Raw genomic sequence first — 17150 nt, 5'->3', positions numbered from 1 at the left:
GTACCTGGTCCAGGTATCGATGCTGGTTCCCCCACTGCTGTACCTGGTCCAGGTATCGATGCTGGTTCCTCCCTCGCTCTACCTGGTCCAGGTATCGATGCTGGTTCCTCCCTCCTTGTACCTGGTCCAGGTATCGGTATGAGCTCGTGGGTTTAGAAATCTAGTTTAGTTTCTCTGCGTTGAGCCTCGGTGTCTGAGTCCTAGCGGTTGAAAGGAGGCAGGGAATTTATCACAAGTGGGAAATGCAATTACCTCGGGAGTGGCCGAGTGACGAGAATCAATATGACACAAAGCGCTGAGGAATTGACTCGCACTCATGACAAAGTGCACCACTGTCTCTTCACAGAAAGGACTGGATTATTGGACTCCGAGCCTCCTACATTTTGATCTACTGTTGGGTCGCGGCCACATTATAGAGGAACCATTGTTTTACAAAAGAAAAGATCATCTACCTTTATTAGCTCATCTGGAAACAACTCATTCGCTGTGATTGGATGTTGAGCTGCTGCTGTTCCCTGGGGTCTCCAGCAGGGGGCCCCAGTCAACTGGGTAACAGCTGGAGAAGAGTTCAGTCTCGAACTCCAAAAGTGTCTTTTAAACCACAAACAGCTCGTAGCGTCTCTTTTCAAACACAATGAGGTGATCAGTGGAGATAAAAGTGCTGGATCGGAGGCTCGTCTTCCAGGTGGAACGACTCAAAAAGTGGAGGACTCACGGGGGAGGATCCATTTCAGCTGCCTGGCCATGCTTCCCACACAGCCTCCCAGTCCATGTTTTCTCTTTTAATAGTGTGAGAAAAAGGGGTGAAGTCAGCAAAAACAAAATGCCGCCATTAAATCATCTCGGCGGATCTGGTGTCAGAGCAGTAATGGGAAATGCACTCATCATTGCAAAGGTTACTGCTTTCTACAACCCCTCCGCTCGCTCTCCTCTCTTTATCCCTCCTTCCTCTGTTCACACTCCTAAAATAATAAAAAAAGCAGCTGCAGCTGAGCGCATCCTGCAGCTCAGAGATGGCGACCTGGGGGGAGCAGACGTCGCTTGGAGGGAATCTTTCTGTTCCACTTCAACAACTGTCCAGAGAACAACTCATGTTTCTGGTTCCACTGCAGATGAAACAAATCAGCAAACTCAGGTAAGACGAACCATAAGAGACACAAAGGAAACAAACCAAGAGGAAGTTCCTACAGACTCATTTTTAATGAAGAGTAATAGATTTGTCTAAAAGTTATATTTGTAATCATTAATCACAACTTTCAACAACTATAGATCTACAGATTTTAAAGTCTGCTGAAGTTGGAGGCTCTTTGCTCTCTGCAGGACTCTGGACGTTAGCATTTAGCATTTAGCATTGTCCCTGGTCAGACCTATCAGGCGATGGACGTCAGATGAAGCTCTGAGGAAGACTGCAGAGGCAGTTTAAACATGTCAGCAAGGCAAAAAAATATTTTTCTACTGACTGGGCGGTCACTGAACCAGAGGGGCGCCCACTGAACTGGCAGAGCCTCCACTGAACCGGTAGAGCCCCCACTGAACCGGTAGAGCCCCCACTGAACTGGTAGAGCCCCCACTGAACTGGTGGAGCCCCCACTGAACCGAAGAGCCCCCACTGAACCGATAGAGCCCACACTGAACTGATAGAGCCCCCACTGAACTGGTAGGGCCCCCACTGAACCGATAGAGCCCCCACTGAACCGATAGAGCCCCCACTGAACTGGCAGAGCCCCCACTGAACCGATAGAGCCCCCACTGAACTGGTAGAGCCCCCACTGAACTGGCGGAGCCCCCACTGAACTGATAGAGCCCCCACTGACTGGTAGGGCCCCCACTGAACCGGTAGAGCCCCCACTGAACTGGTAGAGCCCCCACTGAACTGGTGGAGCCCCCACTGAACCGAAGAGCCCCCACTGAACCGATAGAGCCCACACTGAACTGATAGAGCCCCCACTGAACTGGTAGGGCCCCCACTGAACCGATAGAGCCCCCACTGAACCGATAGAGCCCCCACTGAACTGATAGAGCCCCCACTGACTGGTAGGGCCCCCACTGAACCGGTAGAGCCCCCACTGAATTGGCAGAGCCCCCACTGAACTGGTGGAGCCCCCACTGAACCGATAGAGCCCCCACTGAACCGATAGAGCCCACACTGAACTGATAGAGCCCCACTGAACCGATAGAGCCCCCACTGAACCGATAGAGCCCCCACTGAACCGGCAGAGCCCCCACTGGAGGATAGCCCATCCCAAAAACATCTAAAGAAAATAAGAATAAACAAAACTGCATCTTTACAATTAACTAAACACATTTGAATGAATTCTTGAAAGAAGGAATGCCTTGGCTGGGAATTGAACCCCGACCTTCCGTGTGATGGGTGAGGTTCTACCACTCGACCACCAGTGATTATACACAGGCTGGATTCTTCTTAGGCTCCGCCCACACGCCAAAGCTGTTTCATGTAACCGCATTGCTGTTGTCACATCATCCACAAGATGAGTTGTAGAGTGGAGACATTGGAAGACGCCGCCTCGGCTTTGACGTGTGGACGGTCAAGGTGCACATTTGCTGAAAACGAGTGGGGGTGGGGGATGGGTGGGGGATGGGTGGGGCTCCTTTCCAACCTTCTCAGTCTATATAAAATGGATTTATAGAAAAAGAAGAAATGATTTTTAAAATCAGATGTTCAGAAGCTGTTAGCGATGCTATATGGACATTTTGATACGGTGGCAGGCTCTTCATGTTATTTGGGCAGAATATACAATCTGCAGTAGTCATACAGTAACTACAGTAACTACAGTAGTTACAGTAAATATCAAACACTGTTGACTGAACGATTCCTCCTCTGATTCAGACTGTAGAGAAGCAGTCGTTGACTTAGTTTGTCTTAGTAGCTGCTGAAACAGTAACAGGAACATTAATGCGGATAAATGTTTGTTTTGGAAAAAATGAAGTTTTACTTGTTTACACGAAACATAACATTTTACTAAAAAAAGGTGGATTTTCGGCAAATTTGAAAATAATTTAAAAAAAATTGAATTCAAAATGAATTAATTGTTTAGAATTAATTAGAAATAAACAATAAATTAGAACTGTGGATTCATGCAATTTTGAAAAGGAATAATTAGTATTTTGTAATAAAATTTATAAATTAAAAAGATTAATTTTAACACATTCAAAACAAAACTTTTTTTATTTTAAATCATTTCATTTATTTGAAAATTGAATGCTTTCAAACTAAAAACTCTGCATCCATAAGAATTTATTGCACTTCGGTTTAAATTAAAAAAGAATTGGCAGAAAAACTCGATGCTCCTTTTCTTGAGTTTATTGTAAATTAAAAAAAATAAGTAATTTCTTCACTTCTTATAATGATGAGCATGTGCTTGGTTTAATCTGAATATCTGCATGAAAATGGTTAAAATGTTGTGGAACAGAATAAGCCGGGTGTTTGCAGCGTTTGAAAGAACATTCTAATCATCTGCAATAAGAGAAGCAGAGAAGATCCCCCGCCTCCTCCTCCACCCCCCCAGGGGGAGCGCCACTTCCCAGGTGATAAATCACAGCTGACAGAGGGCATTACACGCACAACGGACCGCCGCTGCCGCACCTTTACAACAATTAATTAGCTGTCTGACACTCATTTATCAGCGCGGCAATAAGGTGAAAAAGTCAAGAGTTTATTAAAGCTCGGCTTCATTTCCAGCAGCTGCAGAAACACATCACATATCAGGTACCATGTATCACGTATCAGGTACCAGCTATCAGGTAACAGGTATCTCATATTGGGTATCAGGTACCAGCTATCAGGTACCAGGTATCACGTATCAGGTACCAGGTATCACGTATCAGGTACCACGTATCAGGTAACAGGTATCTCATATTGGGTATCAGGTACCAGCTATCAGGTACCAGGTATCACGTATCAGGTACCAGCTATCAGGTACCAGGTATCACGTATCAGGTACCACGTATCAGGTACCAGGTATCACGTATCAGGTACCAGGTATCACGTATCACGTACCAGCTATCAGGTAACAGGTATCTCATATTGGGTATCAGGTACCAGCTATCGCAAATTGGGTATCAGGTACCAGCTATCAGTTACCAGGTATCACGAATCAGGTACCACATATCAGGTACCACGTATCAGGTACCAGGTATCACGTATCAGGGACTAGGTATCATATATCAGGTACCATGTATCAGGTACCAAGTATCACGTATCAGGGACTAGGTATCATATATCAGGTACCACGTATCAGGTACCACGTGTGACGTGTCAGGTACCAGGTGTCACGTATCAGGTCTTAAGGTACCATGTATCAGGTACCAGATATCACATATCAGGTACCAGGTATCAGATACCATGTATCACGTATCAGGTACCACGTATCATGTATCAGGGACTAGGTATCATATATCAGGTACCACGTATCAGGTACCACGTGTCACGTATCAGGTACCAGGTGTCACGTATCAGGTATCATGTATCAGGTACCAGATATCACATATCAGGTACCAGATATCACATATCAGGAACCAGGTATCACGTATCAGGTACCACATATCAGGTACCACGTATCAGGTACCACGTATCATGTATCAGGGACGAGGTATCATATATCAGGTACCACGTATCAGGTACCACGTGTCACGTATCAGGTACCAGGTATCACGTATCGGGTACCAGATATCACATATCAGGTACCAGGTATCAGATGCCAGGTATCACGTAGCAGGTACCAGGTATCATGGACTAGGTATCATATATCAGGTACCACGTATCATGTATCAGGGACTAGGTATCATATATCAGGTACCACGTATCAGGTACCAGGTGTCACGTATCAGGTATCAAGGTACCATGTATCAGGCACCAGATATCACATAGCAGGTACCAGGTATCACATATCAGTTACCAGGTATCAGGTATCGCGTATCAGGTATCAAAGGACCAGGTATCAGGTACCAGTTATCACGTATCAAGGTTCCAGGTGTCAGGTATCACGTATCAGGTATGAGGTATCTCGTATCTGGTACCAGGTATAACGTATCAGGTACCAGGTTTCAAAGGACCAGGTACCAGGTACCGGATTCACGTCCAGGTCTTGACTTGATGAACACACATGAGCAGAACTCTTCAGTCCTTCAAACATCTGGCTTGAATAAGAAAGAAATCAATGGACATGAATTTCTTTACGCCGATGATGTTATTGTGTTTGTGCTTCATTTATAACAGTTTTATTCTTATTCATCACCTGCTTGTTTTCTCATTCTCATTTCACTCAATCGTTCTATTCGTTTTCGGAGCTTTTTAGTGATTTTTGTGCTTCTGAGTCGAGCCGCCAGCTGGGAATAAAATAGTCGGCCAATCGGATACATTTCTTGAAATGATTCACACAATATTCATGAATTTTAAACTGTTTACTTATATATATATATATATATAGTAGTATATATAGTACTATTGTACTAATAGTACTACATAAAGTATAACTAACCGTTTAAGATCTGCTAAAGTAGGAAGAACATTATCAAATAGCTTTTTTAATTTTTACAATCTTTTTATAGTATAATTTTCTATGTTGAAGCTTGTATAATTAAATTAATTGATGTATTGATGATTCATGTAGCTTTCCATGTTTTGTTGTATTTGATCTATAAAGACGTTTCATGTTTAACTAATCCAGCGAGTAATTTTTCTTTGTTTCTGTTGAATATAATGTTAAAAAAAAGCTTTTAAAAATTGCACCGTAGTTTTCAAGATGCCGTTTGATTAAAGGTATTTGTGTAAAAATGTGTTTTATCTATAAATAGTGACTCAGCATTTTTTCTAACCAGCTGAAGAGGAAGTTAAAGGGTTAAATTGACTTTTTATTGTCGATCCATCCATTGTCCTCCTCTTATCCAGTCCGGGTCTTGGGGGCAGCAGTCTCAGCAGGGATGTCCAGACGTCCCTCGCACCAGACACGTCCTCCAGCTCTTCCGGTGGGACCCCAAGGCGTTCCCAGGCCAGCCAAGAGACATAGTCCCTCCAGCGTGTCCTAGGTCTGCCCCGAGGCCTCCTACTGGAGGGACATGCCCGGAACACCTCCCTAGGGGGCGTCCGGGGGGCATCCCAAACAGATGCCCGAGCCTCAGCTGGCTCCTCTGGATGTGGAGGAGCAGCGGCTCTACTCCGAGCTCCTCCCTGGTGACGGAGCTCCTCACCCTATCTCTAAGGGTGCGCCCAGCCACTCTACGGAGGAAACTCATTTCAGCCGCTTGGATCCAGGATCTCCTTCTTTCGGTCATGACCCAAAGCTCATGACCATAGGTGAGGGGAGGAACGAAGATGGAGCGGTAAATCCAGAGCCTCGCCTTTTGGCTCAGCTCCTTCTTCACCACGACGGACCGATACAGCGACCGCATAACTGCAGACGCTGCACCGATCCGCCTGTCGATCTCACGCTCCATCTTCCCCCCACTCGTGAACAAGACCCCGAGATACTTGAACTCCTCCACCTGGGACAAGGTCTCTCCACCCACCTGAAGGGGGCAAGCCACCTTTTTCTGGTGGAGAACCATGGCCTCGGATTTAGAGGTGCTGATCCTCATCCCAGTTGCGTCACACTCGGCTGTGAACCGCCCCAGTGCACGCTGAAGGTCCAGGTTTGATGAAGCCACCAGGACCACATCGTCTGCAAAAAGCAGGGACGAGATCCTGTAGTCCCCAAACCGGACCCCCGGTGACAAAGGACAGCCCTGCCGGAGGCCAACGTGCACTGGGAACAGGTCCGACTTACTGCCGGCAATGTGAACCAAACTCCTGCTCCGGGTGTCCAGGGACCAGACAGTCCTTAGCAAAGGGTCCTGGACTCTGTACTCCCAGAGCACACCCCACAGGACGTCCCGAGGGACACGGTCGAACACCTTCTCCAGGTCCACAAACCACATCTGGACTGGTTGGGCGAACAAATATTGTATATTTGAAAATACTTCAATGCCAAATTCCTGTAAACATAATTTCATTCTGGATGTTGGGATTGAGTTTGTAATGCAATAAAAGCAAAGAGAGAAAGTTTGGCCTCTTTAATAAATACTGTACACATGAGGACTGAACAGAGCTACATTCATCTTCTACCACAGCACAGAGATCATCATGGGGGGGGGGCTGAGTGACAACCGAGGTCAAAGCTGGGACAGGAGGTCACGACCCCAGACTGACAGCCCGGTGGACTGCCAGGGACCAGACCGGACCGCCAGGGACCGGACCGGGACGCCCAGAGGAGACACACTAATATTCACCAGCTCACAACGGTAACCAACCAACCAACCAACCAACCAACCAACCAACCAACCAACCAACCACATACACACACACACACACACACACACACACACACACACACACACACACACACACACACACACACACACACACACACACACACACACACACACACACACACACACACACACACACACACACACACACACACACACACACACACACACACACACACACACACACACACACACACACACACACACGCTCTGAGAATAAATCACGACGTGTAAAAGGTTTTAAATGTTGAGAAAATCGTCAACAACTAGAAGAAAAGCTCATTTTCAGGTTGAAATCTTGTAAATGGCGTCAAGACAGAAGAACAAAAGCATCATTTACATCATTTACATTTCACAATTTAAAAATTAAAAAAATATTTGGGGAAATTAAGAATATTGAGAAATAATTCACTTTGTTCAAAAAGAGAAAGAATGAATGTAATAAATACAGAATGATTATTAATTAGTTTTACTGCAATTTCAAACTTAACTGTGGGACTAATAAAGTTCTATCAAATCTAATCTAATCTAATCTAATATTCTAAATGTCCTGAATATTGTCGAACTGTCATGAAAATATAGTCAAAAGATTAAAATGAAATAAAAAAAGTAATAAAAGAACAAAGATGTAAAGAAAACCAGTGCAAACATTAAATAACTATGTGACTAAAACGACATTTAAAAGAAGGAACCATGAAACCTTCTATCTGAGGAGCAGAGTGGGCGTGTCCACAACTTTCTGACCAATCAGAGATCACATATCGTTCCTGTGAAGAGGGGCGGGGCCACGTGGGGGCGTGGTTAGCAGGAAGGCTTTCATTCATTTGGTGAAAATCAGATTTTAACCAAAACATTGAGAAACGTTAAAATAGAAGTTAAAACAATGTCGGAGATGTGAATGAAATAAAGATTCAAGTCAAAATGGGTTCATCTGAAATACGAATACAACTAAAATTCAATTTATGAATCATGTAGAAACATCCAGAAAAAAGGAATATTCAAAATACAATTTACACAATAAAAGTAGAATTAGCTCGACATTTTGACTCATGTAAAATAACATAAATCATTAAAAGGCAAAATTAAACTTATTTTCATTCTTTAACCTCGAGGCATCAATTTAATTCACTGTGACTCAATTGAACTCATTTTATTTCTATTTAATTCACTTTAATTAATATTTCATTATACTTCACCAATTGGAAATGAGCGCCAAATAAAAACGCTGTTAAATGAATAGATTCACAATTTTCTGCTTTTCTGGATGAAATGTAATTATCAGGGTCAGTCCTGATCAAAAGGAGCAACTTTTAGCAGAACTTTAATCTAAATGTTGGATTAAATTAAAAATAGACACTGATGCGTTTTTATTTTATTGTAAAACTTCAGATTGAATATTTATGAACTTCTGGAGTCACGTGTCCCATTAAAACCACATTTTAAAACTCAAATTATAAACTAGAATTGTGCGTTTAATGAATATATCTGAGAATATTAGTAACATTTGTTCCACTAAATAAAAGTGATTCTTTTCTCATTTCTTCCTAATTAAATAACTAAAAATAACAAAATGACCTGACGAATATGTTGAGTTCAGATTTATCAAGAAATCCATGATCACTATTCAATATTTAATTATTCTGATGAGAACTGTTAATCTGAAAGTTCAGGCCAAAGAAAGCAGAAGATATGAATATTTTGAATATAAATACACGAGTTGTTTTCGAAAGTGTTTGTGATATTTTGACGGTAATAACTTAACGTATCTGAATTCCAGAATGTTCAAATTAAAAATGAAAAGTAATCATGTGTTCTGCACTCAAACAGCCAGAATCAGAGGAAGAAGGACGTCAGAGGGGGAATGACTGATAATCACATGGAGAACACGTAAAGAGCTCAGACTAGCTGGGACGCAGCGCCGAGCCTCTTCACTGCACTTTTATTGGTTCCTCATGAAATGAAAAATCAAAGTTTTACTCAAGAGAAGTTCGGATGTGTCGGCGGCTCGTCGGTTCACAAGAAAACAGTTTTAACTCCAACAAACAAAAGTTCAACATTTACACTTCGGACACCTCAGGTCAAAGTCTCAGATCCAGGGCCCCAAGGGGCGGGGCTAGAGGGGCGGAGCCTGTAAGCAGGGGGCGGGGTTACAGCGGTGGATCTTCTGCCCCCGACCTGATGCCTCAGTGGGTCTAAGCCAGCGGTGGTCTGTCCGGCCTGTGGGGGGGGGGGGGAGGGGGGCTGCCCCAGCTCTCACAACCTGTGCAATGCAAAGATAGAAAGAGTCAGGGCAGCACGCCTCAACCCCCCCCTCTCCCCCCCAAACCACCACCACCACCACCACCAACCATACCCCCCCGACCACCAACACCCCCTACAAAGCACCCCCCCACCACCAACACACCACCACCACTACCAACACAGTGCCCACGACCAAACCCCCCCACTACCAACACAGTACCCCTGACTAACACCCCCTACCAGCCCCACCACCAACACACTGTCCCCGACCAGCCCCCAACTACTTACCACCACTACCAACCTACAGCCCCTCCAACAGCCCCACCACTACCAACACACCTCCCCACCAACACCCACCCCTGCCACCATACACCCTCACCACTATTTCACCTCCACCCCACAACCTCACTGAGACTCCCTGCACCAAGCTAAGTTAGCAGGTAAGTGCTAGCTGCTGTTAGCTGCTAAGTGTTAGCAGGTAAGTGCTAGCTGCTGTTAGCTGCTAAGTGTTGGCTGCTAAGTGCTAGCTGCTGTTAGCTGCTAAGTGTTAGCAGGTAAGTGCTAGCCGTTGTTAGCTGCTAAGTGTTGGCTGCTAAGTGCTAGCCGCTGTTAGCTGCTAAGTGTTGGCTGCTAAGTGCTAGCTGCTGTTAGCTGCTAAGTGTTAGCAGGTAAGTGCTAGCTGCAGTTAGCTGCTAAGTGTTGGCTGCTAAGTGCTAGCCGCTGTTAGCTGCTAAGTGTTATAAAGTAATAATTCAGCTGAGCTGTGATGAAGTTTAGATCAATCAGAGAGCGATTGTTCTCTTGGCTTTAGACGGTTTCATCCTCGACACCTGCAGCAGTGGGAAGTGAAGCTCTGTGGAAATGCTGTGATTGTTCTTTATTCCTGTGTCATCCAACAGGAGGCGCTGCAGCACCAACAGCACACAACTAATCTCAAAGTCTTTCTCCACAATTATCCTGTTTTCAACTTCTCCCTGTCTCGAACTCTTTCTCTGAATTATTTGATGAAAACATTCTGTCTCAACAGAAAGAATTCAAACACGAGAAACATTATTATTTTACAGTTTTTAGACACAGAATATCATATATATCACAATATCACAGATTTACATCTTTCAAATGATCTTTATAAACTCACTAAATGATCATGTCTCTGATTAGAATGAAAATAATTAGTTGTAAGATTGAGCTAAAATTCTTAAAAAAGAACTCAACAGTCTGAGGTAGCCTGAGGCAGTCTGGGGTTCATGTGGGATTATGTGGGATTATGGAGAAGACATCGGTTCTAAATTGGACGTCGTTGGAACCTTTTTGCGATCTAGAGTCATTGTGTGGTTGTTTTGTTGGACTTGAGTTCTGAGGACAGATTCTGAGGACCGGCGCTGAGCTCAACGGCTCTTCACTTAATCACACGTGAAAATGTATGTGGCAGCAGGATGGAGGAGGGTGGAGGAGGGTGGAGCAGAGCCGGGCAGAGCCGGGCGGCCGGACTAATGAAGACTGAACTTTAATCATCTCTCTCACACACACACACACACACACACACACACACACACACCACACCACACCACACACACACACCCCCACACACACCACACCACCCCACCCCACCCCCACACACACACACCCCCACACACACCACACCACCCCACCCCACCCCACCCCCACACACACCACACCACCCCACCCCACCCCCACACACCCCACCCCACCCCACCCCACCCCCACACACACCTGACGAGGTTCTCGTTGTCTCCGGGTCCTTTGCAGGAGCTGCACTCCGTCCGGGCATCGTCCGCTTTGGGTTTCTTCTGCAGTGCAGACTGGCGCTGACGGCGTTCCCGTGGTGACGGATCCTATGAAGACATCGCTACATGAGTTCTCCTCCTTGTAGGGAACACGGTTCGAACCCCTCATGGTTTGAACATGATACCATGGGGCGGGGAACAGGCAATCTGCATTGTGAGTTTAGATTCAGTCCATTTTATTTCCCATAGAAATTTTACACAAAATAAATTCCAGCTGAGACATGAAACATGTCTAACCTTTCAAATTAAGACATTTTTATAGTTTAGCTGAATTTACAAAAACTGTATCATCAAATGAATTAATAAAATTGCTCACAAAAGTTTTTAATCTTTGAAATCAATATCAGTTTTTCACTTTTTTAAGGAGGACGGAATGTGCCAAAATTAAATAAATACACCATAATTAAAGTAAATGTGTCAATAAATCATTAAAATTGGAATTAATTGGACAGTTTTATCCAACTGAACCATTTTTATTTCTATTACCATTAAGCTATTTCGTTTTTTGTTTTGCCATTTGGGTATTTTAGTAGTTTTGACCATTTTTAGCCATTTATATTATTTAATCTGTTTAAGATGTTTTGACCATTGTAGCTATTTTTATATTTTATTTCTATTGTGGGAATTTTAGCAGTTTTATCATAGTTTCAAGATGACAATGTAAGTTACTTACCTTTGTACTTGAAGCATTTTGGTAGCAACCAGTGCCGGTCAAATATATGTTTTTTGCTATTAGTATACAATCAATAGATCAAGGAAATATAAAATGAAAATGAATAAATGCAGGTAAAATAAAGAAAAAAGAAAAGGTTTAGCCTCCCCACAAACACCCAGAAATGTTGACAGAATAGACAAATGGAGCTCAATGCATTGTGGACGACTAAATACTACATTGTGATGATATTGAACGAACCAAACACCAAATAATATATTTTGGAAGAAACATACTTATTTAAAAGCACATACCTGAACCAACATAAAGATATAGACATGAATATAATATATCCAGAGATGTATACAAAATAAATACTAAATAAAATGTAACTTCAGGAGCCAGATACAGTCCAGTTTTAACTTGAGTGGCTGGACTGGTCAAATCAAGCTCTAATAACCTTTGAATTTACACCCGTCAATAAATCCTATATAACCCCCTTTGCTCGGTGGCTTGTGGGGCTGGACTGAAACTTTTTGCAGCCGGTTCTGGTCCACCGGCCTTTTGTTTTTCTCCCGGTGTAAAGTGAAACTTGGAGGAGTCACAGCAGCGCCCCCTGCTGGAGGCTGTCCACTCATTCAGGTGTATTAACAGTTAAAACCTCTCTGTGCACGACGATGTGTCTGCTCTAACCGGGTTCCCTCGTCCAAGGTTCTACTGTACACATATTTTAGACGGCTTTGAGCAAGCTGTGCGCTATTTTGTTGGCCGTCTCTTTAGAAAATTGACCGTCCAAATGAGGGCTGGAGGCTCGCTGCCTTTAACTGCACTGAAATGGAGCTGCTGCTACTTAAATTGGCTTTAGCAGCCAAAATGCTGCCTGCGGTCCCCCCCCCCCCCCCCCGTCAGAGGATGGGCTCGTGATTACCCAACCCAGTGACTGCAAGACTCTGCCCTGAAGGTGGAGACTCGTGGCGGTGGTGTTTTCTTTGCGTCAAATAAACTCAAGAAAATAAATACATTTGAAGGAGTAGCGGCGAGGATTTAGGAATGGCGGCCCGCCACAGCTAATGTACTGAATGTAGAGGACACGCTGTAATGGTAAATGATGAATGGACTTCACCTATATAGAGCTTTCTCAACTGAGCAGCCCCAAATCGCTTTACATTGTCAACCACATTCACAAATCACACACACACACACTCACACACCAAGGGAGGCTGCAGCCAGGTAAGGTGCTGTCACTCTAGTGGGAGCAATTTGGGGTGCAGTGTCTTGCTCAAGGACACTTCGGCATATAGTCAGATGGTCTACCTGCAACCTTCCGATTGGGAGACGAGCGCTCTACCAACCGAGCCATGCTGCTCTATGGCAAATAACATACGGAATCCAAGTAACAAGAGGATAATAGGAAGTATTTCATTTCATGTGCCAAATACAGGAGGCATAAACAGGCAGTGAAGTCTGGAGTGAAGTCAGTCAGGCACAGGCACAGGTACAGGCACAGGTACAGGCACAGGCACAGGCACAGGCACAGGCACAGGCACAGGCACAGGTACAGGTACAGGTACAGGCACAGGCACAGGCACAGGCACAGGCACAGGCACAGGCACAGGCACAGGCACAGGTACAGGCACAGGTACAGGTACAGGTACAGGTACAGGCACAGGCACACGCACAGGTACAGGCACAGAAAAGGAACTATATCACTGTTAAGAAGCAAAATCTAATCACGTCACAACGTAGTATTTAATTGTCCAGGACGCATCAGAATGAACCATTTAAGGTTTATTTGTTAGTATTTTTTCTGCACTGGTCGACGCCCAAATATATTTTACATCCACATTTTTGCGATCGGCACCAATTTCTGTCTGAAACCATGATGAACCTTTCAGTCATTTCAAATATTTGAAGCGTTTTATCTATTTTATCCTGTTAAAAGTTTTTAGTCCTTTAACCTGTTTCACTTATATTATTTTAGCGATTGTGCCGTTTGGGTACATTTTTTTTTTTTACAGATTTTAGTTGACAAATTGTGACAGTTTGCAACTTGGCCGTCACGTTTGTTTGTTGAACTGATGAAGCACGAGCATCAGAGCTGAAGAATGAGAGTGAATTTATAAAAAGACTTTGTTTTCAGAAGGAAAAATCAATACAAATGTTGAAAATACAGAACATTTCTTTTAAATTTTCATGTTTCGTGAAAAGACATTAAACTAAACGTTTTCAGAAATGGAATCTTCGATTTTGCACAAGAAGAATAGAAAGTTTTGTATGTGAAAGGACATTTGAGCTACTTTTAAGCAGAACAAAGGGACAAACCTCAGTTTTCTCCTCTCTGTCCTCACAGATGGGAACCCGCTTCCTCTTCTGGCCTCGAGTCCTCTGAAACACAAAGATTTCACTTTTAGGCAGCAGTGAAATCACTCCGCATCACCAGACCAACCTGAGTTCACGGAATATTCACTTTTGACTTGAGTTAAACGTGGCAGCACACAGACAAGGAGAAAGTCTTGCAGCTGGTCTTTTAAACTTGAATAATTTTATCTTTCATGCTTGTGGACGATTGTTCTTATTCAAAATATTACAAAACGCGTTTGCGTTATTTCATTTCCTGAAGTCTCTCATTTAACTGATTTATGAACGTTGGATGTGAAACAGTTTGTAGTATAATCTCATCTTCTCATACTCAATACAGCCAATAGCGTAACAGTTTGACAGTGGTGTAATAAATTGCTTGGCCTGTCTGGTTCAGTACGTGTGTGAGCAGCTCACCAAAAACAAGATGTACTGCACCATCCTCCTAAATGTGGAGAGCACTTCTTCCACACAAATACCAAGTGGACCTTTACCATAAAGGAGGACCGGTGAGAAGAAAGGACAGCTTTACATCCTGCTGGTCTCAGCACACACGGGTACGCTGCATTACAACAGCACAGCTCCAACTAGTGGCCTGGAGAGCAAACTGCAGCGTTCGTGGCGTCTGCGTGTACGTCCATCACAACAAATTGAATTTTCCAGAAATGAAAAAAAGAAAAAGAAAAGAAGTGTCTAGAAGATGGAGGGCTGGGTTATAGCGAGGGTGTGTAGTCCTGCTGCTGCAGGGCCACCAGGTTGGGCCCTGGATTACATGTACAGATCATATCTTGAAGATATGAAGGCAGCGCGACTGAAATCACTTTCTGGCCTCCTGCCGTCGCCGTCGTCACACTTCAGCTCACAGAGCCGAGCGCCGCACCAAAGCAAACCCAACTTCTCCTAGTTGCTGGAGAGCAAACGTGTGCGCTGCTCAGCAGGCTTCAAAAGGGGAAGAGGAATCGACAACATATTTAAACAGATTGTGAAAACAATTCCATCTGTCGCTTTTGGCTCAGCGACGCTCGCCAGATGGAGCACTTATCATTAAGAATGCTCACTGCAAGAACGCTGCCAATTGGCTCCTTTATTCCCTCGTTTCTCCTGCAACTGCCGCACCGAACAAAAGGCCTGGCGGTCTTTAATAATTCCGGCGCTGCAGCTCGGCCTGGTGAAGGAATGTCAGATCCAAGTGCTCAAACGCAGAGCGAGGATCATCTCAGGCTCTGCTCAGGTGAGGGAATTAAAAGTCTGGGCAGTTTGTAAGTCCCAGGTAAAAAGAAATATAATTAAAAAACTAAGTACATCAGGGCATCTTTATCTAGCATGAATCATTTCACACAGGATTACAGAAATTAACAGAGCATAGGAAGAGCTGGTAACCAGATATATTAACTTAATTCTACTCAATTTCTGCTGATTAATGGCATCTGCTCATGTGGGAGATTTATCGTTAGCACTGCGCTGGGTCGCAGGCTGCAGCAAACCATGAACAATTACAACCTGCACTTTATTACCTCCTTTCAGAGTCTCCAACCCTCAGCCAAAAGAGTGAAATAAACATTTCTATCAGACTTTTGTAATGTTAGGTGATGATGGTGACTCTTGAATGATTCAGCAGTTCGTCAGCTTTGGCCGACATCACATCCTGACGAGTCAGCAAACACACAGTCATGGTCAAAGCACGAAACTGCTAAAATGGCTAAAACCCCCAAATTGAACAAAATAGCTAAAAACACTGCAATGGCTAACCAGAAGGAAAGAAACAGACATATAATCAGTCCACATCTGTTAAAGATGTTTGATAAATCGATAATGGAACACGTGCAGATATATTCCCTTCAGCCGGTTTGCTCATGCAAAATGAAACGCAATTTATATAGATTAAAAATGATTGACATCTAATCATGATTAATCGGAATTAATCCACAGCAACCCTGTGATCAATCTGATTTAAACATTTTAATCGTTTGACAGCACTAGTTTACTTACCATAGTAAACAAAAACAACAGATAAATAATCAACCTGAGGAGGCAGAAGAACCTCTTGAGCTCTGTCGAGATAACGAAAGTGAACTTGGACACACACAAAGCAAAGGTTCATCGACTTTAGACCTCAGACTGCTAAAAGAAAGTTTTTGGGATAGGTAAGCCAAATGGAGATAGATTTGAAAGCTTATCACAAGGAAGTTAGAAAATCCCCCGCCTTTATTTGTTTGTCTGTTAAAATATCTGAAAAACCAACAAGCTGATCTTCATGAAAATTGGCACACTGGTGCATTTTAATCAAAGGAAGAACAAATACAATTTTGGTGGAGATCCAGATCAATAGATCGGGGGGTGGCCAACTGACGGCTCGCGGGCCACACGTCCTTCTGCATCAGTCGATAATACCGCTGAACTCATAGTGCGCTAAAGACGGTCGCGATTCTTACAATGCTTTTGTAACAGCGTCACTCAGTTTCAGAGAAAGGAGGGAGGGAGAGAGAGAGAGAGAGAGAGAGAGAGAGAGAGAGAGAGAGAGAGAGAGAGAGAGAGAGGGAGGGAGAAAGGGAGAGAGGGAGGGAGGGAGGGAGGGAGGGAGAGAGAGCGAGAGAGAGAGAAAGGGAGAGAGAGAGAGAGAAAGGGAGAGAGAGAGAGAGAGGGAGAGAGAGAGAGAGAGAGAGAAAGAGCGAGAGAGCGAGCGAGACGGCAGAGCTGCAGGATCAGAGGGTTTGTGTGTGTGTGTGTGTGTGTGTGTGTGTGTGTGTGTGTGTGTGTGTGTGTGTGTG

At 44.0% G+C, this 17150-nt stretch overlaps 1 protein-coding gene across 12 annotated transcripts in view; it reads right to left on the bottom strand.

The window, feature by feature from the left end:
* Positions 1–17150, bottom strand: part of phf14 (PHD finger protein 14) — a 118727-nt gene that overhangs the window by 39577 nt on the left and 62000 nt on the right. For 6 of the 12 annotated variants that reach the window (XM_080485182.1, XM_080485189.1, XM_080485188.1 and 3 more), the window contains exons 15-16: positions 14347–14409; positions 11299–11420 (exon numbers count right to left, since the gene is read on the bottom strand). In XM_080485182.1, the coding sequence (XP_080341308.1) occupies positions 11299–11420; positions 14347–14409 (185 nt within the window). Of the gene's footprint in view, positions 1–9186; positions 9584–11298; positions 11421–14346; positions 14410–17150 lie in introns of those variants that run through there. The other 6 variants (XM_080485195.1, XM_080485183.1, XM_080485184.1 and 3 more) reach the window with 3 other exon arrangements.

The sequence above is a fragment of the Lipophrys pholis genome (genome assembly GCF_963383615.2).
Source record: "Lipophrys pholis genome assembly, chromosome: 17".
NCBI lineage: Eukaryota > Metazoa > Chordata > Actinopteri > Blenniiformes > Blenniidae > Lipophrys > Lipophrys pholis.
The sequence above is the reverse complement of the archived record's forward strand: the minus strand, read 5'-3'. Positions and strand labels throughout refer to the sequence as shown.